The 26,837-nt window shown below is 40.4% G+C and overlaps 1 protein-coding gene across 3 annotated transcripts in view; it reads right to left on the bottom strand.

Annotated features, from left to right (window-relative positions):
- LOC134004233 (pleckstrin homology domain-containing family A member 5-like) overlaps nt 1-26,837 on the bottom strand; it is a 238,712-nt gene that overhangs the window by 104,536 nt on the left and 107,339 nt on the right. The window contains exon 4 of one of the 3 annotated variants that reach the window (XM_062443437.1): nt 24,469-24,593. The exons of the other annotated variants lie outside the window; for them this stretch is intronic. Coding sequence (XP_062299421.1) covers nt 24,590-24,593 — 4 coding nt within the window. The 3' untranslated portion in view covers nt 24,469-24,589. Of the gene's footprint in view, nt 1-24,468; nt 24,594-26,837 lie in introns of those variants that run through there. 3 annotated transcript variants of the gene reach the window in all.

Raw genomic sequence — 26,837 nt, 5'->3', positions numbered from 1 at the left:
TGGTAGAATATTTGGGGTGTTCGCCATGTCCCTCGTCAATGCTAAATGAATCTAAGTCGGCTAAAGAAAAGGTTTGTATAGTGATGGATGGGTCAGTGAGTGGAGCCAAGCCTTTGTCTCTACCTACAAGGTTAAACTTCGGTACTCACTGCTGTATCTTTGATGTGAGGCTGTTTTCTCCTCTCTTTTCTTATCATCTGCATCTAAAATAAAGAAAATTTGAGGACAGCTTCTCAGCCGACATGTAACCTAATGAAAAGAAATAGTGTGTTTCTCCAACAGTGTGCCTTCATCATCTTCATGCAGGCTATCCAGACTTTTGAAAAGCATTGCCGATTCACTTTAGGAAATAAAAAATAAGAGTAGGTAAAGACAAAGTGTGCTGGGGGAGGGATATATGCCGTACTGTTCGGCGACTAAAATAGTCTGATATTCAGGACAAGTAATGCTGTTTTTCTACTTCCATTTCTTCAAGAGAGCGGTAAAAGGCAAGCTCTTGAGAAGCTGTTCGGTCAATGAAAGTTGCACTCGGGGGCTCAGAAGTTGGCTTAATGTAATGATTTCGGGGCCTTTGAAAGAATACCAGGCACTTAGGGCTACAGTGCCGCTGTGGATGGAGCAAATACGGTGCATTTAGAAAAAGCCACAGCCAGCGCTCGGCAGCAGCGGGAGGAGATGGCAGATAGAAGGGACATCCAGAATGAAAACACATTAGCTGAGATCCTTGTCTTGGAACGTACATGAGGAGAGGACATGTGTGTTTGTGTGTGGGTGACAGATATGGCACGAGGGAATCCTCGCATACACAACAACGCGCAAACATACTTTGCGTCGCAGCCCTGCGAGTGGAGCAAAGAGAAGCTCTTGCAAGATGCAGCTAATGGAGCTATTAAATGGGGTCGAGGAACGACTTCAGCTTTGTGAGCCTTGCAGGACGTTAAGATCACGACCATGAAGTGAACTCTACTGTCTCTAATACAGGCATAAATATGCACAAACATATTAAATATACAATAAAAGATGTATTACAGATCTAAAAATACACGCATCAACTTCAATTTATTATACAAGAAGAATTTTCTCAAGCAGATGGGTTTTTTTTAAAGCTTAAAATTAAAAGCAAACAGCCCAGCAAGTGTTTGATTCATCTCGGGACTAGAACTAATTTTTCATCAGTACATCTTTCTTTGCAATGATTTATAAAGTACTGAAATATTAACTGCATATCACAGTTTCCAAGTCCAAAGTGACATCTTTAAATGTCTTGTTTTGTGTGACCAACAGCCGCAAACCTAGAGATATTTGGTTTACTTATGATATAAAACAGAGGAAAGCAACATATTCTGACATTTGAGAGGCTGGGAGCAGAGCATGGTTGACATGTTTGCTTAATAAAAAGTGAAACGATGTAAGTCAATTAAATATCTTCTTTCCTTTAGTGTCTCATCCTTTAGATCAGTGATTCCCAAACCTTTCAGTTTGTAACCCCCTGTCCCACACTGCATTCTCTGGGCAAACCGAGGATGAATGATTGTGTTATATTATAATAACCTTCAGAGGCTTAAGGAGATAAAATATAATAACTCATAACACATAAAGAAAAGAAGTAAAGGAAAGCGTTTTGTTGTCCTATCCTGTCTTATCACCTCACAACCCCTTAGTTCAATCCAACGACCCCTTGTAGGGGTCCAGAACCCCAGGCTGGGAACCATTGCTTTAGATCAGACATGTCCAAACGCACGACATGTCCTCAAGAGCACACGATTCGACCAATCAGCTGTCCGAAGACTGAATTTGGCCATTTCGTGCAAAAAAAAGTGTGCAAAATTGCAAGCTTTTGCACATCTTGTGGAGATTTCTTGAATTTGTGTTAATCATTAAAATTGTAAAACCACAAATTTCATGGAGGGACTGAAAAGCATATTAAGTCAATTCATAGATGTGAGTAAATGCAATCAGATGAAATTCACTCTGGGTGATGCAAACTGACTCATGTTCAAGTGAAATTTTAAACATTCCCCAAGACATGACTACAATGAACATACCAGGACAAGAAGAAAGGTCTGGAGGAAGATAATAGAGGAAAGTGGAGTTTCTGGTCAGTCATACACAGAGGAGTACTTTCCTATCTATAGCTATAATTTATATCTGTACGACTGTGAAGCAAACAGACTACACAAACGGCACAGCACTCAAATTCATGCAGATATAGTGAGGAGAACATTTTCTTCATCTTCAGTCTGAATAACCTCATATGAACTCATATTTTCACACATTTCCTCCTGGAAGCTGCCTGGAGCACCTGCAGCTCTGAGCTTCGGACCACACTGACAGCAGAGAGGTGGAGCGAGGAGAGAGGAGGAAGGCATTCACTCCACCTGTCTGCCTGTGTGTGTATGTGTGTGTGTGTGTGTGTGTGGAGGATAGCCATTTTGCCATGCTCTTCACACACATTAACTGTATTTCAGGGCTGTCACGTTTAATTCATGTTCCCCGGCCAACAGGTGAAACGTCCTCTATGCTTATCGATGTGTGAGGGAATGTCTGGAGGAGAGAGGAGGCAGCTCAAGTCAGCTGCGTGCAAAATGGTTTAACCAGACTTTTTAACAAAGCATCTCCAGTGCATTCAGCTTATTTACTATATTGGCCTTTATGAGGTCTGAAGTGCACTGAGAGTACTGAGGTGCTAAATTCACTTTTTCAGGTTGAGTGATACCCGTAATCAGCAGGCGCCTTGCCTCATGGATGTTTTTTTTGATTTTTTTAAGCTGTTTATTATGGGTGCAGTAATGTGAGGAAATCAAGAAGCAACTCCAATTTTAAAGGCAACCTGACAAAAACATACCTCTTAATAAACAGAAACCAATCAAAACCTCGAGAAGATACGTACGTGACAAGAAAGTTCTATTTATTTATATGAGTCATGTCTCAGAAGTTAGTTAACTTATATGTTATATGAGGCTCTGAGTCTCATTGTGTTTCAGTAATGGAGGAGTGTTTAAAGCTCTATTTATCCAGGAACAGTCAGTTGGCCATGTTTGCTCTTTATAACAATGCACTCCTCACCTGTTAGCTGGCAACTGAATGAGCAGCAACCTGTGGTAGAAAAATAAACAGCTCCTGCCTCACAATCTATACATTCACAGAGCAGTGGTTCCCAAACCTTTTTCTGTCATGCCTCCATGTAGAAACATCAAGTCAGCCAGTTAAACTTGTTTTTCATCCTGTTATGGAGAATTAGTTTGTCAATGGTTAACTTCATCAGTGGAGGAAGTGCTCAAAAGTCTAGGATGTCTTACTATGACAATGTTTATTGAAGCTTGAAGGAGAGTCAAAGTCTTATCAACACACCTTCTAAAGCATGATGCCACCATGACTCTGAAGACACTGTCCTCTGTGGATAGTCGTTAAACCTTCACAGATAGTGCATCAAATACGCTGTGCCCATAAATGGTCATACTCAATGCATGTACAGAATATGGAATTACCCTATTGGTTCATTATTCTACAACCAAGGAAACACAGTTACCCATCTGTGGGTTACAGAGACACTGATATCAGTGACTCCTGCATTCCCAAAAACACCACAGATCAATCTGCCAATATGATAGTGCTGCCTTTAGGGCCCATGCTTGACCCTAAATATGGAACATTTCCAAACACATCCAATAAATAATCTCTCAGTTCTTGGCATAACTAATACAGACTGTAACTAGTTCCAATTTAGTGATTTTCCATCAGACCGAACAATATCTATGAGTAGACCTTGAGTCAATTCTTGAATTATTCTTATACTTTATTCAAATGCAATGGACAGCTTATTTTGTTGATTAAAAAAAACAGTTGTATGATGATCTTCCATTTCCCTAAAGCCTGTTGTGGCATATAGCTGCACATACATTATATATTTCGGTCAGGATGTAAAAGCATCTTTATTTTCAGACTCCACCTTTAAATGTGTCCCATTACATCCCAAATGATTTTGAGGAAGTTCGTTAAAAACACACAACTGAATTAACCAGACAAATCCCTCAAAACTGGAGTCTCATTGGTTTTCTCCCAACAGTGATGATTACCAGCTGCTGAAATGTATGGCTGCAGCAAATGAGAACAAAGGATATTAAAAAGAATTAATTTGCCTGTTGGGGAAGAAGGAGGATATTAAAACCTGGCTTTGAGAAAGAAAAATGGGCCGAAAGCTGTTTTGTGCAGGGAAATTACCCTTCAGCATTCATGTGTGGAGGGCAGCAGTGAGTGTACTCCTGCTAGATATGGATGATGAAATATATTATGCTTCCAGTTGATATGGGAACCAGTTTTATGGAGGAACCCTGATGATAATGCCAATAACACAGCTTTATCATTGGAACCATCAATGGTGGATAGATGAATAAAGAATCCTCAGCCAACAAGCTCCAATATTACCAAAGATTATTATTATTACCAAACACTTATCTGAGCATAAGGTGCTTTTACTCAGTGTCTCTGAGAAATTGGGTGGATGCAAGACCCTGAAAACTGAAATGCATGTCTACAAACCGCAATGGTAGCTAGTTTCAAGGTGCAGGTATGAACAACATAACATGCTGCCTATATATCTTTAAAAAATATATCATGTTGGAGGGAATAAACACCAATACCGATATGTCTGCGATAGCCCAATATCAGCTGATAATATTGGTTGACCGATATATCGGTCGGGCTCTAATGACTAGTATGACTAATTTATAGTCATGGACACCATTTGGTTAGGTTTGGGGAATGAATGGTAGAGGTAGAGGTTTCTGGCACAATTACAACTGCTTCCAAGGTGCATGGAGAAGAGCCCAAAAAGCTTCCCTTTGTCTCCCTGCCTGTCTAGGATGATGACTGGCCTGAAGTCACATTACCATATACCCAGTCTATCTTGGTAGATTACCCCTTTGGCTGATACATACTGTATCTGGATGATAATTGTTTTCTGCTGTTTTATTACCATATTTAAATACTGCTTGTACTGTGTTTTATGACCCTGATGAAGGCCACAAGCTGAAACGCGTCAAAGTTGTTCTAGTGTTGCCGGAGCTTCGACTTCGAATTGCTTGAGCTCTGGTCATGAGCTGTACCTGCTGCATCCACCATGATGACCTCCACCCCCCTTTGCTTTCCACCTGCACTGACACTGAACATTAGATAGAAATCACATGCTGCATCATTATCCAAATGTGACCATAATTCCTGTCAGCACCTATCTGCACCTATTATATTGAAATCTAAATGTCAGCTATCATATTAGCATATTTTACTCTGGGGCACTGTGAGAAAAAGGTCGGAATGTTGCATTCTCAACAAATGAGATGGACTCATGTGAAAGTCCCTGTCTCTGCTTTCTCCACCAATAAAATCTATATAATCCAGCTTCCTTTATGGATATACCAGACCCATGTATTGTATCCTCTCCTCAGGCACATAGAGTTTTGAACTTTTTCAGTTTTCCAGCATTTCTCAGCTCCTCACTCACATGCACACAACCAACTATTCTCTCACGTTCTGACATTTGCTACAGGGAGACTTTAACTCAGCTAATACTTGACCTTTAAAAAAAAGTCCTGTATGTTGGGTTTGAGATGTAAGGCAGTGATTTAGTAGTTAGTCAACCTTTAAAACACTGGATCCTACATTTCCCAAAATGCAACCTCAAAGCACCTGTTGCTAGATCCTGCCTGTTACACATCTTTATCTGACTTCCACAGCACGTGGCTCTGGTTTAGAACACAGGCTTTCTGTTAGAAAATGTGTAATCTACAAGCTCAGGCTGATGAAATCAATAAGGCCAGGTTACTTTCTCAGACTTGACAAAGCTCCATTTGCACACCCCTTGTGACAACCCCTGCCAGGTATTATAGCGCTGACAGAGAGTGGGTGGATAAAGAGGGTTAATAAGGGCCAAGCAGCTCAGATTAATCTGGCCATGTCAAGCAGCTCTTACATCATATCCTAGAGTATATGTGTCTTAGCTGATGATAGCTAATGAGCAGCCAACCAGGTGACTGTAGCTACACAGATCTTTTACAGCTATGTGATAGACCAACAACAACCTCTGACACTTATTTTGTGTTGCTTGGCAACAAAGGCAGAATCTGCTTGTTGTGTGTACAACAGGACCCATGACTGCATTTTGATGCTTTCCCGGGGATGATGCGAGCTGGTCCGAGAGCAGCAATTTGGCAGCTCCACAGGGGGGAGAGGAGAGGTGAAGGAAGAGAACTACATGTCTGCAAAGTTAAGTCTGATAATAAATCAGCTCATCCATCTGTGTGATGCTGGTGATGCTCCAGGCAGAACACGGTGCTGCTGATGGCTTGTAATTCATTCATGTGTATTTCATCAAATTTAATATGTGTGTGGATAGATGTGTTATGTTGCAGCTGTGAAACTATGAGGTGAATTCTGGTAAAAGCAAAAGATTTATTAAAAGTCATAAACAATCCTTTCTGCCATGAAATGCATTCAGAGCCCAAAAATGCACCTGGGGTACAAAGAGTCACTTTCCCTGCCATGAAATGCATTTCCTCTCCTGTTATGAAGACAGTATATTTGAAGTCAATAGAATAACATTACAATCTCATTACTATATATTTATTTACAACACTTTAGACAAAATTCCTTTTCCTGATTTCCTTGCTCATGACTCCTGGTGAGCATTTTTTTTTTTTTTTTGACAGAAAGGCAATTTCCTGCACGAAATGGGTCTGCGTGACACTCCGTGAGCATTTCATGCCATAAAAACGCATCTCATGCCAAATGCACCGTCCTGATGTCTGATGAGCATTTTCGCATTTTGTGCAAAAAGTGATTTCAGGAGACTTAATTCATGCATGAAATTCCATGACATGAAAGAGACATAATGTGTTCTGTTGCACAAAGTGTCAACCGAGGAGACGGTCGCGTGTTAGAGTGGGTGAATATGACCTGACGAATTAACTGACAAGGACCTGCAGCGACTGTGTGAGTTATGATTGTAGTCTGTCAGGAACAAAGGCAGAATTAGCATGACATTATTATACAGACACAGTACCTCACAGGGAGGATGGATGGATGAGCAAAGTGTGTGTGTGTGTGTGTTTTACATAACAGACCACTGTTTGTTTATACCCACAGTCAGTGTTGGTTTCTGTTAACCATGACCTTCCTTTCACGACCTTAACATAACAAAACATTAATCATAGCTGTGGCGGGTCAGGAAACAGAGTCCTGTGAAACTTTTTTTTTGGGTGATGATACCAACTGATGCTGAAGTGGGATCTACCACTGAGCTGACAGGTGGATGCTGGGGTGAAAGTCTACCAGACCTTTTGTGTAAGGTCAGGGAGATTGTGGAGCTGAATTGCCCTCTGGGATAAATAAGGTAATCTGAATCTGAATGTAAAGTGAGGTGGGGTTTTGGAAGTGAACACAGCCTTAATGGCTTAAGTACACTGTCATGATTAAAAAGGGTGAACTAGGTAGACCTTGTCTACTACTTTTAATGGACGATATATTGTCTCAGAAATAATCGCGATAAACAATATTATTGTCATTTGAAAATCATTTTATACCACTGATATGATGATAATATAATAGTATAATAATGTAAGGGGGGGTGGAATTGGAGAGTGGGGGCTACACTTCAGTAAAAACACAGACTGTCATTATGGTTGAGGACAGAGTTATTTACCTTTAATTCTTCTACAGTCTCCACTCAGGTTGTTTAACCAATGTGACATGAATAGCCTCTTAGCTGCTAATGTGAAGTGTGGCAATACTGAGGTCAAAGGTCATGTCCATGTATCATATTATGAATCCATATATAGACATGATAATGTCAATAATGACATTGTGACCAGCCTAACACTGAATATATGTTGCAGTGAGGAGTGTGTGATGGGAGTGCAGTGGTGGACTTGAGTTGACAGCTTTTTATTCTCTGCCAGCAAAAAACACCCGGTGTCCCATAATCCTTTGAGACACACTAGTGATAAACGGCTATAAACAGAATCAGACAGATGTGCTTTAAGCTCATTTGGAAGTGATATAAGTGCTGCAAATGATCATATGAAGGCCAGCATTCCACTCTTTCATGTACATACATGGCTGAATGACAAGTAAAAAAAATCCTTAATCCTTGAATAAATAATGAAAATATGCACTATAATGGCTTACATGGTCAATTCAGTACAATGTCACGTCAAAAGTTTCTTATTTTAAAACACGTACTGTTTTCATTCACTCATTATTATCATTATTATTATTAGTCCAATTTGCTACATTTCCTCTTTCACTATTAATAGACTTGGCTGCTGATTTTCTATATTTTTTCCTGTCTTGAAAACTAACAATGAACTCATTCTACTACTAATCAACAAGTGTCTCCAAAGCCTAATATATCTTATTTGTCTGTACCAGAAAGCTCTACTGTTATCCAAAAACTATTAAAAACACATCTGAATATAAAAACAGTGAGTACAGCTCCCTTTATCTATCAGCAAGAAGATTCTAGTCGGTTCTAGTGAGTGAAAATAAGTGAGAACAGCAGTGAAACTACAATTTTCATACTTTGCAAATGTATCCAGTGAGCAGAATTGGACCGCTTGGTAGGCCGGTTCTGGCGTGTGGGCCTTATGTTTGACACCCCTGATATAAAGTCTAACAGGAAAGTGAAGGCTAGAAGGCTTTTTATGTAAAAACATTCTTATTGATAGCAGATTAACAACAGGCACAAAACAGCAAGGTGGAAGAGAATAGTGAATGAGGACAGTCATTGTGTTAAAAAGAGAAACTCAGAGCAGCTAATCGAGTATGACATCACCCTTGTACTGATGGAGTTGGCGTGTAATTGCTAATTTATCAAGACAGAAGGTAAAGATGGATTTTTAAGTCTGCATTGACTGAAATTAGGTCAAAATGGCAGAAATGACTAATAAAGGCCTTCTTAATGTAAGGCCTGTCTCTCTCTGCCACTGAGATACTGTATATTCAGTCTGCATTCTGTACAGTGGATTGTGGTCGATTGATCAGGTTTGTCAGATCCAGTTGACGATGGTATTACAATCCACACTGAGCCACTAGTTGTTGTCATTTTAGCATAAAGCTGCGTTTAGTATTAGTCATAGATGCCTTAAAGAGAGCACTTTCCTCAATTTGCTCCCTTTTATACTTTTAAATGAGCTCCTCTTCATCTCCTCCCTCTTTTCTCCTCCTCTACACTTTTAATGGGTGCACTTTATTTCTGTGTTTGTGTATGTGTGTTTCCCAGCAAAACTCTCTCACTCACACACACACACATACACACACACACACACACTTCAGCCCCTGCTCTCCAGTAGCATCCTGGGAGGTTTGCGTCGGAGCAGAGGCAGCAGTATTTTTAAACCCGCCTGCTACCCAGAGAGGGAGGATCTGAACCACAAATTCATCTGCACATGACACGTCTGAGTCCGCCGAGGAATCCCAAACACCTCCCACCTCAACCAGCCACAAATTAAGACATTACTGTGCAACTCCCCCCCCCCCCCCCCCCAAAAAAAAAAAAAGGGAATGCCTGCCATCGCGATCAAATGAAGCCATTAATCTTACATGGCTGTTTAAAGCAGAGTGGCGCTGACTAGTCTCAGCAATTTAGAGCATTTTTTACCACATTACACACTGTGTAAATAACTGTATTTCCTGCACAAATTCCCCTCTGAGAGACAAATATACTGTGTGGATGCCTCGGGGCTTTTAATCACCAGGCCACCCCTGCTGCTCTACTTTTTTCAGACGAGGTTAGAAGAATGAGTTAAAAACAAGTCTGGGTTGCAGTTATTTCTGTCAAAACTTTGAGAACATTTAAATAAAAACTTTTTTTCTGGCTTCTCAGATTAGTAATGCGCACGATGTTCTCTGATTTCTCCCAGTGAGAACGCTGCTGGGGCCACTTCTATTTCCATATTACAGATATTTAATTAGTGTCCTGGGTCAATTGAATGTTTCAGATTTCGGAATGGTGTTTAGACACACTGAGGACTCTAGCTTTATGATGGTAAACTAGCACTAAATGCTCAAATACCAGCCGGTGTGTGTGTTTCTGATTATACTGGTCCACAGTGCATAGTTAGTGGTGATTATGGTGTGAAATAAACACATATTCTATGTTTGTGCAGAGGATGGTGGATCTTTTACAGGTTAACTTCTGTTAATCGCCTGCTTTCCACTTCCACACCTTCATGAAACTCGAAGCCCACATCAGAATATGAAGCAACTTAAAAACAACCGTTTATTAAGGAAGTGCAACACATCATCGACATACTTCCGTTACTCCCCTTTTATCTCTGTTTTGGTTTCCACCAACTCCTGAGGGGAATATCTGACTCTTTAGCTGCTAAATGTTCCACTGTGTTCACCAGCTCGTCTCCAACTGTATCTGCTGTTTGATGCTGAGCAGATACAGCAGAAAAAAAAGCTGCGCTAGAATAAGCTGATAAAAGCAGTCAAAGTGAACCGAAAACGGCGAAGATGCAGCCAGAATGCCAAAGTAATGATCTGAAAGATGCTAAAATGATCCTGAGCTTTAAGGAAAGGTGATAACTACTGTAAAAACAGGGAAATATGTTACCATTTTTTTCCATTTAAAAATGAGGTGCATCCTATACACTGGTGGGTCCTATACAACAGTAAAATCTGGAACTGGATTTGGTTATAGGTCTGTACAGGGCCGTCCACATTAAGAGCGATAACTATAACTATAAAGATAATGAAGTGAGCATCCACACTTATGAACTATAACGTCCTATAAACAGCAGTGTCAAGCATGCAGTGCGTTCCAACTGTGTTGGCCTTTAATGGAAATAGGCTACTGATGACCTGTTACTGCTGTGCATTATACATTCAAATAAACCAGTCTTTAATAGTTTTACGGTATATATATACGGTGTTGTGCATACTAAATGCAACTGCTTCCTCATTCCATAGTCATTAGATCCATTGTAATAATAAAAATACTTTGCTTTAAATGCTGTTGCTTGCAAACATTTACCAAAACTGAAAGGATAAGTCTGCTAATTTTCAATACTGTTCCTATAGTCAACACATCTAATCTATTCATGAGTCTTGTGTGTGTATCCAAAGTATGATATATCTTATTCCTCTTTGCTGTAAACCTTTGTTGTCCAAAACTATTAAAAACACATCACCGCCGAACCGGCCGACATGTTCTTTCACCACAAAGACTGCGGTCGATTAATGATTCCGATAACATGTTCAGTCTCTAGCCAGCAGGTCCTTGTAAAGGAGATACCCACTGAGCATGTGCAGAAATGTGGTCCCCTTTACAGAGCTTTGCTAGCCTGTTGTGTTTGTAGCATACTTAAGTTCTTTGAGAAATGTGCAATATAGCATATCGTCAAAAGGTTCCTTGAGTACACTTTGACAGTATATCAAAATCAGTAAGTCAAGATTCAAGTTTAAGCAAGTATTTTTAAACTTGATATTTTGTATTGTAGTATATTCCAGAGTATCTGTGCTGCTGTGGCTCAATCAGAAGGGTTTCTTAACTTCATGTTCTTTGGTATTCATAGAAATGGTGAAAGTCAGGAAGAAGTGTTGACCATGTGACCACTGATCTCACACTGTGATCATGATTGTTGCTCACAGTAGGCTGCAAAGCTTCAAGCATTACTAATTTGACTGAAGAGGTTTTCAACAGAGAGAAACATTAGGTTTACACCACAATCCAATAAAGCTGCCTTCAGGAATACATACAGCACATTTAAAAAGGATCAAAGATAAAAACAATCATTTTTGACTGTGTTCAACACCCACTAAAGCTCTGACTCTACACATGTGCTGCTGGCTATACGAGGTTCAATAGCATTTTATCTCATTCAGTATCACATTTGTTTATCCAATCTGAATCCTCTCCAGTCCCTTATCCAATCAATTTCCATTTAGTTTTTCACGTATACAACCAGCTACATTTAGACATAAGTGAGAGTCAAAGATCTAGATCTGTAATCACCTCTCGATGAATCAGAAAGCAGAAACACATTTTAGTGTCAGCCTTATAAATAAAATATAAATAATCAAAGCCTGGAGCTATAACCTGAAAACAAGATGAGCAGCACAACGTGTGAATTGTTGATTAAATATGTATCTGACACACTGATGCAACAGCTTATTGACTTTTATAACATATTTTTCATGACCTCATGGCCCGAATAGTGCAAGTTCTGATTCAGAACTGTGAACCTGATCGTTCTCAATTACTGATTTATGATATTCGTCTCCTAAAATAAATGTGACACAATGAACGTTTCCAGTCGAGACAACTAACAGTCAACATGGTCCACAGAGTGGTGTTGCACAGTTAAATGTCTTCTCTCTGACTATCATTTGATGAGTATAGACACTGGCTTGCAGCGAGCACTTTTAAAAAGACAACAGACTTATAAAATTGAGGTTAATTAACTGTTTCTGATGTAATCTGGCAAAAGGAAGATTCAGAGCTTTTCTTTGTTCCACTTTAACAAGCAATGACTTAAGGGTTCCACCAAGAGCCTCAATGGTTCATGTCATAGACGCTGCTGATGTTTTTGAACCCTACTGACTGGACTGAATGGATGAAACATTCATCAAACCATTGATGAACTCTTGTGACTTTGTAGGTCTGGGTATCGTTTAAAAAAATGGCGATACCAGTACCAATCCAAGTACCCTTAAAGTGATACTGATACCAACTGAGTACTTTATTAGATACCCATCACACATTTAGTGCTCTGTCTTTTATCTGGTGTAACAGCTGTGTAGTGTAGACACACTTTAGAGAGTTTAGGTGGCATCTTGGCTGCTGAACTGTTAAGCGCACTAACTCAAATTCACCATGACTTCACCACCACAGACGGGTTGTAGCTGATGTGGCAGTGGACCAATGTCGCATTAAATCGAAGAACGCTTGTATTGATTGGCTGTGAGCAAGTCCATACAAATTTATATTTTCTAGCTCTGGGTGCAAAAAGGATCGATTGCAGGTATCGTTTGATGGGAGACATTTCAATTCTACTTGGTATCAATTTGTTTCCGGTACCAGTACCCAGTTCTTGTGACTTGTATTGAAGTCTCTGCATTTGTCATGTTTCTATATTCATTATTCAGGTTTTTCCTTTAATTTGTCACCTGTTTGAACCCTGAACATCACTGTTTTGCCTTTTTTTCTTGAGCATTGTGGAAGTAATACTGCCTCTATAGAAGTAGAATTCATACCAGCACTCTTACATATTTTCAGGATAACAATGTTTTATGTGAAATCTACCTTAGGCCAACAAAATCCTTGCAAAGTAAAAAAAAAAAACAGTTTCTTTTAGCTTCTGAAAAGTTGACATTTTGGAGGAATTGTGTATTTTGTGGTCAGACTGACCTGCAGATACAGGCATCTGACCAAAAAAAAGGGGTGAAATAATCTCATCTGAACACACACAATGTGCATCACCTCCGTTACATTAATGCTAACATGTGCGCTGACGAGTGCTGCGGCTTGAATGAGAAGTAGAATAAACTCGCTGGTATTTGTGAAAGGTTTATACATGCCTGCCGAGGGGTGGGGGTGGGGGTGGGGGGGTGGGGCTTTGGGGAAATTATTTTTTACATGAGTGAAAAGCTCAGCGTCACTGTGGATGTGCTGCTTTTCACCACAGCACACACTCTTTACGTCAGAGATGGCCATCGCTCGGCACTCTGCAAGGTCTCCCTCGGCTGTGTCGCACGATGCACAATGAGTCACAAGTCATCTAACTGCCCTTTGAACATAAACACACAAACACACACAGAGACACACACACACACACACAGACATACAGACAGGGGCATGGCCGCAACACTGTAGCACAGTAATGTAAAATGACACATGGTTAGATATGGCAGTATGGAGGGGCAGCATGTGTCCTCCAGCCTGACATATCATCTCAGTGCTTCACCTACCTCTGAGCCACACGCAAATCACCCATATGTAAGGTCACACACTCTGAGAAACAAGCACACATGCATGCACACGCACACACACACACACACAGAAACGTCAAGCCAAATGACAAAGTCTGTCTATCATCCTGCTGCCTTTTACAGCTGGTCTTTCACATCCTCCAGTAAGACGATGAAGGTTGAAAGCAGCTCAGTTGATCACTGATACAAATAATTGATGAACCTGACCTAACCCTAACTTATCCAAACCTATACTATAGCAACATGTACTGTATCAAACCATAACTTAACACCTTACCTACCATATCATGCCCTAATATACCATAACCAAACCATAACTTAACCTAACATACCATAACCTAACCTAACCATTATTCCAGCTTCAGATACCCTAGACCAGGGTGATGATGAGACAGTGCTTAGTGTGTAAATGTAATATAAAGTATGTGCGGACCCTTCATCAAAGCATAGAATTACTTTTTCAATTCCAAACACCAACAAAGAAACAGTTTTCAAATGCGTCTGTGCTTGCAGGCAGGATTTGAATACAACTTTGACATACAGCAGGTCCTGATAAGTATGTTCACGGTGATAGAGTATCTATATTCAGAAAACATATTTTCATGTTAGAAAATGCTCCATTGCACTATTTTGCAGGTAATTATCTTGTACAGTATCAAATTAACACCTTGCTTGTATTTGTTTGAAAATCAAACCAATCATTTAGTTCAGAAATGGAAGCAACTGAAAATGACTTAATAGGCTGACACATGTCCTTTATAAGATCGAGGGAGGACTTACATGACAGCAGCTCGGTCTTATTACTGTAATCTCTAACCGTCAATTATCTCAAATCATCACTCTGACGACAGCTGCTCTCTCCTGTCCTACCATTACAACGTATACCATCATTTCATTCGGGGCAGGGAGCAGAAATGTGACAGCATCGAACATCCTCGAGAATTTTTTGGAACAGCTGACAAATGGCGACGTTGATGTGTTTCCATACAGCCGGTGCTGCAGGCTTTTTCTGGAGGCGTCAGCAGGAAAATCAAACTTTACTTTTTCTCTAACCTACATAAAACTCTTGTTCCCTCTGTTTCCCCTCCATCTGTGTATCAGCCAGTTTAGTCACTTTTTCCACTTTGGTAACGCGGAGCTAATTATGTAATCATATTGGCGGGACGTCTTCATTAAACCTCTGTTTAATTGAGGCGATGAAGTATTGGCCCGGGTTGCAGGGACTAACCGGCGGACGAGAGGAGAGAGGGATGAGATAATGAACATGGGGAAGGGAAAGGAAATGATTACCTCCACAGTACGCAGTATGTGTGTGCTGACCTCAATCACACACTGAGAGGGAGATTAAGGTGGCGGTTTTCATGGCGAGGATGGTGTTGCCGGGGGCAGCGAGATGATGACAGCATTCATGCAGGATACAGCAGCATGTAACAAGTTCCATATACACTTATCAATTCAAGTGTCTCATTATTTGATATACTGTCATTTACATGTATGTTACGCCACATGTCTGTGTCTCTATTAGCAAATACTGCCTTGCTTTTCCTGGGCTACATGCTAACCTGGATCTCCTTACTGCAGTTCACAAGGAGCTGATTATTCAACTGAAGCTGTTTGGTTGCTGACAAAAATAGAAGTTTCAGGCTCAACTTCACCTACTTGTGCACGGAGAAGGTCAAAGCTCCAGCAACATTTGTAGTATACAGAAAAACTTTATTGTTAGACCAACAAATTTCAATGGCCTTCATCTGGGTCAATAGGGTCATCCGATGAAGGCCGAAACTAGGCCGTCTTTGTAAAGGGTTGTTTCTGCTGATTTTTTTGACCCCTCAAAGGGCTTTTACACTACTTGTCGCATTCACCTATTCCAGACCTGCCAACCTTGAAAAAAGTTTATGAGTACAACATCAGTGTCCGGACCTTTTATACAGAACAGCGAGGCAGAATAGTCTGCCGTGAACAGACTCTCAGAGGAGAGCAGCGCGATGACCGCAAATAGCAGCAGAGGCTAACGTTAGCTGCTCATCTCCTCCGTGCAGCAGACACACACACAGCGGTGGAGAGCTGTGATAATTTAACTCAGTAATTTAGATGCAGTTATGGTCTGTTTGCATCCAATATCATTGTAACAATTTATTGATATTTGGAAATTGACTCATGGGCTCCGATTGGCCAAAAGCACTCCGCTTACGCGCAGATCTTCAGTGACAACCTGGTGACAACTTGACTGAAACTGGCGAAATGCGAGATCAAACAATATGCGTACTTTAGAACATGGAATCGTACAAGCGTACTAGGAGGTCAAAATGCGTACATGTTGGCAGGTCTGCTATTCACACACACTCATGACAGGGGCTATACCTCGCAGGGTGCTAACCTGCTAATCAGGAGGAAACTCATCATTAATCAACATTCACTCACATTTATACACCCTTGGTGCAGCCATCAGGAGCAATTTGGGTTTAAGGATTTTGCCCAAAGACACATCGACAGGTGGACTGGGGGAGCTGGGAATCAAACCACTGATCTTCCAATTGGTGGACGACCTGCTCTTCCCTACTGAGCCACAGCTGCTGCCTTTTTACACTGTGTATATATCGGTGCATTATGGTTTCTAAGATCAGGGGTACAAACTTTGATGAAAATTGTATCTCTTGGGCTCAAAAGGTAAAGCTGCCATCATGATGATGTATTTACACTGTACCTTTACAGCATCTATATATAGAATGTAATGAATGATTCACTGTGTCTCTGATGCTTACTGTTCACGTTTACACTCGGTTTCTGTTGCTTTATAATAAGGTAGCTATCCAGCTGCCTAAGACACACACAGTACCTAAGAGTAAATGGTATAACAGTAACACAACTCATATTCACATGCGTTTATTAAAAGCTGTTGCATGTATGTTTGTGTGATCATCAACTTGATCCTAAAGTAATTCACCTGGAGCGTCTTCCTGGCTTAGCAGATGAGGTTCAGCCAGGAGGGGGGTGGAGGAGAAGAAGATATTTCACAGTGTCAACTGAAGGTGAAGCTGATGGAGTGAGCTGAGCTTTGCAGCACAGAGAACACAATTTAGAGAGAGTGAGATAGATTTCAAATCAAAGAGAGAGAGAGAGAGAGAGAGAGAGAGAGAGAGAGACAGACGGAGAAAGACACAATGTAGGAGGAAGCACGGAGATTCCTCTCTAACGTGGTGTCACAAAGGTGATCCATCGCTCTGAGCGGAATTCGCCAACAACAGCAGCTCCGCTCTCAGATGAGCGAGCTTTCACCACCCATATTTTACACTCCCAGCTATGTGGTGATGCTAGATGAGGTGGAGGAGGCAGACAGAAAGGCAGGTAGACAGATAGCACAGTGGATTAGTGCACGCATCACCTGCCTCTCTGCGGCTCCCCTTCAAACACAACATTTAGTTCTTACAGGTCTCTCTGTCTTTACATGTGTGTGTGCTCGCTCGTCAGCTGTCAGTGTGAAACTGATGTGGCACAGCTACACATCTCTCTTTGTCTCTGCTCATATCTGTTTCTATCTCTCTTCCACCTTTTTTTTCCAGTCAAGATTTGAACTAAATGCTTGGAATTCTGCACAGAATCTCTGAGCCATCTCCCATCACCATCGGTAGTGAATGGTGAACAGTATTGCTCTGCTATCTGGCTCCTTCTTATCACGCCTTCTTCGTGGCTGGATGAGTTAACAGAACCACGTAGCCTCTGTGTTACAGACATCTCCTCCTGAATATCAGCCTGAGCAACATCCCTGCACAGCATAACATCCATCAGGCTGCTGGCAAACACATCAGCCTGCATAAAAAAACATGCAGTTGGGCTTGAAGTCTGTACATAAATACATTTTTTTACTGATGTGTTTCCAAGGATTCGTCAGACCCTTCTTATACCAATGGGATGAAAGTAATATAAGAATCACTTTGAGGTATGATGAAAAACATGAAGAACCTCTAAATGAACACAGTTGAACACGACAGTTCAATCTTGACTTTGAAAATTGTTATAATTATTTGAACTCACTTACTACTTACTAGCTTTTCCTGAACTTTCCAGAGCTTTAGTGGCATGTAACCAACCTTGATACTGCTGATAAAGACAGTGAGATGTGTAGTTGCGACTATTTTTGAGCTTAATTAGCTCTCTGATAGCGTTAGCGACAAATGAATATATGCTAAGCTTAGTAAGGATATAACTTAGTGTAGAGCTATTGTATTATGAATTAGATTTAGCTAGCTAACAAGCTAACAGAACTCCATATATACAATATAGACAGCTGGAATTGTGTCTACTTCAACGTTAGCTTGTTTTCCACTAGCTATTGCTGAATGTACTGTAGCATCACATAAAGGACATCTTTTATGATTCTTTTTTTGTTTATCCTCCAATAAATACTCTATGTACTAATATATTGAACAGTTAAGTTTTTAGCAAGTTCTCATTTTAACGTTAAAGAACAGTTGTTAGCATACCATAACTAACTGCTTCATGTTGCTTAGCAAATGTGCTAGTTTTAATAAAGACTGAGGGGAACCGAAGCTAGCTTCAACAAGCTAGCTCTGCCTGAAGAACAGTATGGAAGAACTTTTTTTTGTACACAGAATAAGTAATGGCCTTTATTCTAACTGCTTCACATTCACCTAAAATCAAAGAGACTGTGCGTTTCTCACAGAGAGAAAATATTTTAAAATTAGCTCTGCTTGTAGACTATACATAAACTCAAAATGGAGCTTTGGGATTCCGCTCCAGAAGTAGGAAAACCATGTTGGCGAGCTAAACGTCACAGTTTGACAGAGGAAACAAATGTATGTGAGTGGAGGGGTCACTGCTAGTTCAGATGAATGCTGTTAGTCTTTACAAACCACAGACTACTGTGCAACAAAGATTTTTTTTTTTTTTTTTAAAGACGTGAGAAGCAAGTTTTATGGATATGGACAAAATCAAGTTATGCTGACAGAAGTACTCAAGCTGCTGCTTTTTTACATCTTTTTATGCGGGTTGCGGTTTTTTTTTTTTTTTGGCACACAATGAAAATGCTGAACTATTTTAAAGGTTTAAATTCTAGCTGCTGTAGTGGAGCTCAGCAGTCTGACAATATGCAAAGTAAACTCCTGGAACACCTTTCAATTCTTCTTAAAGACCAATGAAAGAAATGCTGAATGAGAGATTGCATTGAGTTATAGAATCACGTAGAATGGAAACTAACCAAACATGTTGTCATGACTTTGGCTCTCTATATGCTCTTGTCATGGCATTGACAGGACTATATTTGTAGGCTATTTTTATTGTATTATATTGTACTGTGTTGAGTTTTTGTGTTTTACTATTAAATTAACCTGAAAAGAGCAAAATAAACATATAAATCTTGTGTTATGACTACAGGACTTTAAACCCTGTATTCAAGCTGATATTAGAACATGAGCTGCATTAGAAGTATGTTGAAGGTAACGCCTTAAAAAAAATCTATGACAGTGCAATAATCAATATTTGACTGTGCAGAGTTGCTGTGAGTATATTTTGAATTTTCAAAAGGCTCTGCACTGACTTAAAGGTTAGTCAGTTAATCAATAATTTAGTCAATGTATGTGACTGGAATGCAATACCGGATTTTCAGGACAAAATGAGATTTCTATCAATACTTCACATGCAGGCTGCAGCTGAAGTAATCATACAGATGAATGCAAGATATGTAGAAGCAGAGACACTGAGTGGAGCTCGTATATACTTGAGAAGTGTCGACTTGATGAATGACATCATTAACTTACAGGATGAAACCCACACTGGCAGCGGGTCGGTTTGTATCCATCTCTGGTGCAGCAGGGGTTTATTTTGACTTTACTGCTCTTCTTCCAGCTCGGCCCGGCAGTTTCACACCACTGACCTTCGTAGTGCATGCACCATCTTCTATACTTGACCACATATGGTCCTTTTAATCATGAAATACACTTTTTCAGTACAGGTAGCCTTGTTCCAAGAAATTGTGTGTAGTTGTTAAATGAATGAACATCGATAGACACCTTTGGAGGGGAAAGAACCGACTGAAGGTGGTTCATTTCCACATATATAACAGTCCAATGGACATCAAAGCCTTCTGGGTAACTATTTGAGTGTATATGTGTAGACCCTGAAGTCTGATGAAAGAGCTGGGTGTAATTTGGAGCGTATCTGATAGAAGCACAGTGTCCCTTAGAGCAGTCTGAGTAGGATTCAACCAATTTTTAAAAGGTTGATAACAATGTTTTTATATTGAGGCTGCTGAAATCCCAATATTTGCTCTTGCTGTAAGGTATCAACATTGTTTCATTGTATTCCTGTAGAGTATATTTGGGATGTAATGTGTAAACAACATGGTTAACATCATAGAGTGCTGTCTCAACTGCCACAGGCTCAAATGTGAAATACTGGGAATATAAATAACTTATCAGACAACAGCATCACTGCAGCCTGTTGCACATGGTTAACCCAAGTTGCTCACAAGTTTGAGAGTAAACAATCACTGCTACATTACAATAGCTTCAACTCACATTAAAGTCGACCATTGGAGTGCTTTGGTAGTCCAGTAGTTACCGCGCATGCCACATAATCGTGTTCTCTGTTCAACTCAAGTCATTCCCTTTTCTCTCTCTCTCTCTCTCTCTCTCTCTCCCTGTTTCCTGTCAAATGATACCTGCAATCCATCCTTTTTGCACACAGAGCTACAAAATATGACTATTTGTATGGACTTGCTCACAGCCAATCAGAAGTCCAATTCATTTTTCCCATAGACAGTTGTGCCTCACAGTTGAAGCTGTTCTACGACTTGGATCGGCATGAAACTCTCCTGGTTAAATAATCCGTACAAAAGATGAACCGCTACTTTCGAAAATATCCGGTTCTTTGATAAAAAAAGTCGAAGGAACTCCTAATTAGATATCCAGATTATGGGTTATCATACCCATTGCTTTTGCTGATTTGTGAAGCAGCTGAACCACTATTGCCAAAAGTATCACCTCTACAGTCTTGATTATTTGACTACTAATTTTTTAATGCACCTTTTACAACAAGCTGGATTAACAACTGGGCAATACAGAAACGGTCTTTGGGTGCCTGACCCTTTGAGGCCCCTGAACCCCCAGTATTACACTGTAGCAAGTAGTTGGGTAATATGCACCACTAAAGCACAATATAAACTCCTGTTAGAGACTGTCAAAATAGGTTTAATAACTTTAATATTTTAGTTGATGTTATACTTAGATTGCAGATATATTTGTGTTTAATCAATAACATCAAAAACTGGTAAAAATGGAGGTTTAAAAAAAAAAGGCGCTTGGGCCCCTTAATACGTCGTAGAGGACATCCTTGAAATATTTCAAATCTGATGGATGCCACAGTTGCACATTACACAACACTTCAGTGTAATCTAATAACGGTTTATATAATAACCTGAATCTTAAAATGCCTGACAGGTAGCTGTTAGAAGTCATATACAAACAACCACAGTAGGCGTAAAAACCAAAAAAACCACATGACGAAGACAAAAACTATCAAAAACATTTCGCGGCATGAAAGCTTCAGACAGCAGATTCAGAGATGAAAGCATTTCTCCGGCGTCAGCCCGACGTCCGCAGCGGCTTCCAGTGGAGCTGCGGAGGAAAAGCAGCTGTTGTACTGTGGATGAATATCAAGCAGTGAACCAAACAAAAAAGGGGACGTGTCCGGGCCTTACCATGACCATGAGGTGTGCAGGGGGACACAGGACGGAGCTGTTTACACCTTTTTACAGCTGTCTGTCTCTACCAACCTATGCGTAACAAGAACCACTGGTCTCTCCCTGTCTTACTGCCACACATATACTGTACATACACACACTCACACACATACACTTGACATTGAGAGCAGCAGCAGAGTATTGGCAAAATTGGGTCAGTTTGTAGGCGGCTTCAGGAAGAGGCTGAAGGATGCTGATGACATTTTGGGGAAAAAAAGAAGCCGTGGCCGTGCTGCTCACTTGTGTGCTGGAACACAACACAAGTAGGAGTTTTTATATAGAATTGTGTGATTCTTTCCAAGCTGGAAGTACATGTAGGAGCAGCAAATATAATCATTGTAAAAGAAAAGGTGGACTAGATTCACCTAACAGACACAATGATGTCTCGCATCACTTGCAATACAAAAGCAGTTTAAGATCTTAGAAAGTATGGGCAGAAACATCAATGGCAGGTTCATTCAACTTAAGCCACCCTCACAACACGTACACTATTAGGCCTACATCATTCATAAAAATAGTAATTGTACATATGTGTCTCATGTTCAGTCTCAAGGCTGAACTGAATGTTGTCACTTCAGACTATTGTTGAAAAGAGAGATAAATGTATGTTATGTTCAGCCTTTTAGTGCTACATTTCTCACTTCTTTTTCTTATGCATCAATCACATAATGCTCTAATAAAATAAAATCACACTAATAGGCCAAAGAAATCTTATTGTAATGACACATCTGTATTTCGAGCCTACTTTTTCCCCACTCTCTCTGGAAAGCTGCTGTGTGCTGTCCTATCCGGTCTATCCGACGACAGTAATGGTTTAAAATTCAGGCCGGGAAAAAAAAAAAAAAGTAGTTATATTTACATCATCTAGCAGCTGCAGTTATTATGAGCCGGGGAAGTGACGCATGAGGTTACTTGATAACCTTATTTTGCCTTATTAGGAGGAGGATGGTCACATAGTTAGATGGAAAAAAGGCACACATAGTTCACTTCCAGCTTCCAATTGCGAGTCAGGACATTTTTTTTTAATAAACCCTAGCATCGTGGTGTTTGCTGTTACCATGACGACAAAGGCTGGGTAACTTTAAAGAAGTATGAACAATGTTTCAAATGAACATGATCTTTCCCTAAACCTAATCAGAACTTCACCAGAGCGTTCTCACATCATAAAACATCATTATCTTTTAACAGTGGGTTGTGATGATTTTGGAGAGTGTTATTATCCTCCCGTGGATCGTTCTGGAGTGTATTACTACAGCTGCTAGATGGTGTAAATGTGACTACATGTCATCTTGTGCTGGCTGAATTTGACATCTATACTGACTTCTGTACTGTGCAACGTATTCAGTGTTTCTCTTATAATCATGCAACAGTGGCACCCTGCCCCCCCACCCCCAACCATGAGGAAAACACTGTTATCTATTAAAAGCAGGTTGAAAAGTGATGCTGCACGCTGAGAAAAGACATTAGCCTGTTATTCATTTGTGCCTGTTATTCTTCTGCATTGTAAACTAATAAATATACAGCCGACGAGAGCTTCAAACACCACTTTTTTTGCTTTGAGTGTGCACCACTTCTAAATATACTGTTCTTGTCAAGATGCCAGCATGGCCACACAGAATGCAGTACTAAGACTCCAGAGCAGAGATGTACTGAGAGGTGTGCTGTACGTTGAACTGCATTTGATTCGAATGCACACATGATGTATGAAGGTTGTATCCGTATGGAGAGCAGGAAGAAGGAGGGATGAAGAGGAGAGATATGGAATCTTTGCATCCTCATCCACAGAGAGAGAAAGAGGAACAGAGAGAGGGCAATGTGCTGCGCCTGCCACAAGTGCTCCTACTCCAGGCTGCTGTTGTCATGGTTACCCATCTCCACACATACTATATCTGTACACACACACACACACATACATACATGGCCTCAAGCACACATGGACAGGCCTGTATGAGCGTGCACACACACACACACACACACACACACACACACACGGAGAAAAGAAGCAGAAAAAGAAAAACAAAGATGGAGAGATAAGTATAAAGAGGAAAAAGGAGGAGTGGTGTATGCTCCAGTGATGGAAGGAGCGAGAAGAAAAGACAAACTGCCAGGGCTCATCCACCCGCTCATCCATCTCTCCACTTCGTCCATCAAGCCATTCTCCTATCAGCCCCTGACTCCATCAAATCTGAGACAATCAAAAGACATCAAAGGAGGACACACACACACACACACACACACACACACACACACACACACACACACACACACACACACACACACACACACAGCCTATACAGAAAAGCTCTTGTTTATTTAAAGTTATGGGGGACCTTGAGATGTGACAGCAGAGATGCTGCATGACATTCAGAAGGCTTAGACCGACAGACAGAGATGGATTATGTCACAGAGGGTGGTGGGGCATCTCTGGTTCATGACTAATGCAATAAATAAAGTGGGAAAGAATATCCCTTTAGTTACAGACTGAGTTTGCAAGCTTCAAACGCACGCACACACACACACACACACACACACACACACACACACACACACACACACACACACACACACACACACACACACACACACACACACACACACACACACACACACACACATTTAGCTGCAGCAGCATAATGCCACACACTCTTACACAAACGTGACTCAACTTTAAGAAATCAAAATAAAGCAGCAGCGCTATCACAAACAAAGCAGTAATCTCTCCCCCAGCATGCACCAGGTCTGAGCGCCAGGGTAGAAACACATCAGACAACCAGCCGCTGCTCCGAAAACTGAACAGAAAACGGGAAAAACGGGTAACAGGTAGATACGATGAAAGCGAATGTCTTACCTGGTGAGGAGGTGTGACGGGTGTACAACAGATGGACATGGAGAGAGAAAAAAGACAGAAAGAGAAACTGTTAGCTGTCATGTTTAGTAGAAAACAGTGGCAAACATATGTTAGTATAAATAAATAGATGTTATATTTGCCTTCAACAACAATGAAATTCAGGAATTTGGAAACAAAAGACTCTTTCTGCACCACTTAGCATCAATAAAACATCTTATGACTGAAATGGTGCAATAATAATAATTTTACAAAAAACATTCATATTTCACAAAATGTAACAGTTCTTCAGTGTACTGTTGGAACAAACAGTAAATCATATAGGTCTTCTTTTTTCAATTTTAAAGCAACTTAAAGGTGCAGTCTGTAAGATTTAGTGTCATCTAGTGGTGAGGTTGCAGATTGCAACAAAGTTGGAACCCTCTACTCCCACCTCCCAAGTGTGTAGGACAGGCAGGTCCATACTATTCCATAAAGGGCGATGTATCGGCAGGTTTTTGTTTCTAACCAATCAAGAGCACACGATTCAACCAATCAGCCGTCTGAAAACTGAGATCAGTTGATTAATTGAGTCGAGGCTCGCGTTTCTTCTGATTGGTTGGAATGAAAATCTGCAGCCACATGGACCTTTATGGAATGGTTTGGACATACCTGCTGTAGGTGAACCCACGGTGGGTGAAAGCCCCTCTCTAGAGTCCCTTCTGGGCTACTGTAGAAACATGGCAAACTCCATGGAAGAGGACCCGCTTCTTAAACACAACAATTCTTATTTGCAAGTGTTTATACACTGATTAAAACATACTTATGAATACTATATTCCATTTCTACAAAGTCTGTTCTACTAGATGCCATTAAATTCTACACACTGCACCTTTAAAGCCAGTTCTTGCAATGCTTTGATCTGATAAATGTTCAAGCTGTGTGACCGAATGAGGCCTTCAGGAACTATCTTTAATGTCATGGGATTTTACCAGGTGCAAAACTTAAGAGTCGAATGTCCTTAGGGAGCGAAGTTTCCCAAAAGTCAAGGACTTCTTTTAGTGTCTGACTCAGCAGCTCTAATAAGCACATATGTATGATCCACTCATGTGCACTCACAGGGAAGGGTGTGAATAAAATAGCACCAGCACCTGATGATGCAATGTAACTAACAAACACTGCACCCCGTGGAGTTGAATCAACACTGACCTGAAGGGTTCACGAGAGGTAAATGAACGTGGGAGTCATTGCAGTGGATTGCATGACTTAACATAGGTGTTGCTTTTTTATTGTGTCCACTCCCTTCATCTATAACTAACTCAGCTCAACACTACCCCCCTCACACACACACACGCTACTGCAGCCCGACGGCATCCGACCGACCTGCACAACACCGACTCAACTGCATTCCCATTTTATTTCAATACAACATTTCAATAACTACAAATGAGACAAAAAAAACAATAGAGACTTATTGATATTCTGCATGTGACTACAGTCATGTTTCAGGCTTCATTATAGTAGTAGTCATTTCTTTATTGGGACCATGTACAGTGTTAAACATACATGTTACCATTTAATCTACAGTCCCTTCAATCGGTCAATATTTGAATACCTCACCTCACATTTCTGGTTTCACCCACTTTATTTTATGGTGACTTTATGTTATTATTTATTCATTATATTTGATGAATCTTTTATTATCTTTTTTAAAATTTATTTGGATATTCAGAATTTTTTTTGTCATTATTTACTCCTTGTTTTGTTTGCTTGTTTGAATGAGACATGATATACAAATGAAGTCTGATTGATTGATTTTAAACATATAACAGCACAATAATAAAGCTACACGCAATATCACATCACATACAGAGTAAAGGGCCGGTGGTTACACAGCTGAGAAGCCTTTTCATTTGGTTTTTAGATATGCTGATGGAACTGAGTTGTGGCTTTCAAAGATAATACTGACTGACCAAATGTGGTGCCATGAAATGGAATGATACACTCTCTTATAAAAGGACCAAACCATGTGGTCATAACCATCTGATTGTGATGATGGTTAAAGAACTCTGTAGAAAACACTCAGGCGACTGTTTCCTGTTTTTTGCCTGGGGTATTATTAGATATTTGCCTTTAAGAACACTCTGATCATCTGCTGCTGGTTTATTGGATGTTCACAGCATCAGCCTTTGTCAGTTAAGCCCCAAAAACTATGGAACAAACTACGGTTAGATATCAGCTAAACATTTTGAAAAGAAAGCTGAAAAA

The sequence above is a fragment of the Scomber scombrus genome, chromosome 22, assembly GCF_963691925.1.
Source record: "Scomber scombrus chromosome 22, fScoSco1.1, whole genome shotgun sequence".
Classification (NCBI taxonomy): domain Eukaryota; kingdom Metazoa; phylum Chordata; class Actinopteri; order Scombriformes; family Scombridae; genus Scomber; species Scomber scombrus.
This window is presented reverse-complemented; position numbering and strand designations above follow the sequence as displayed.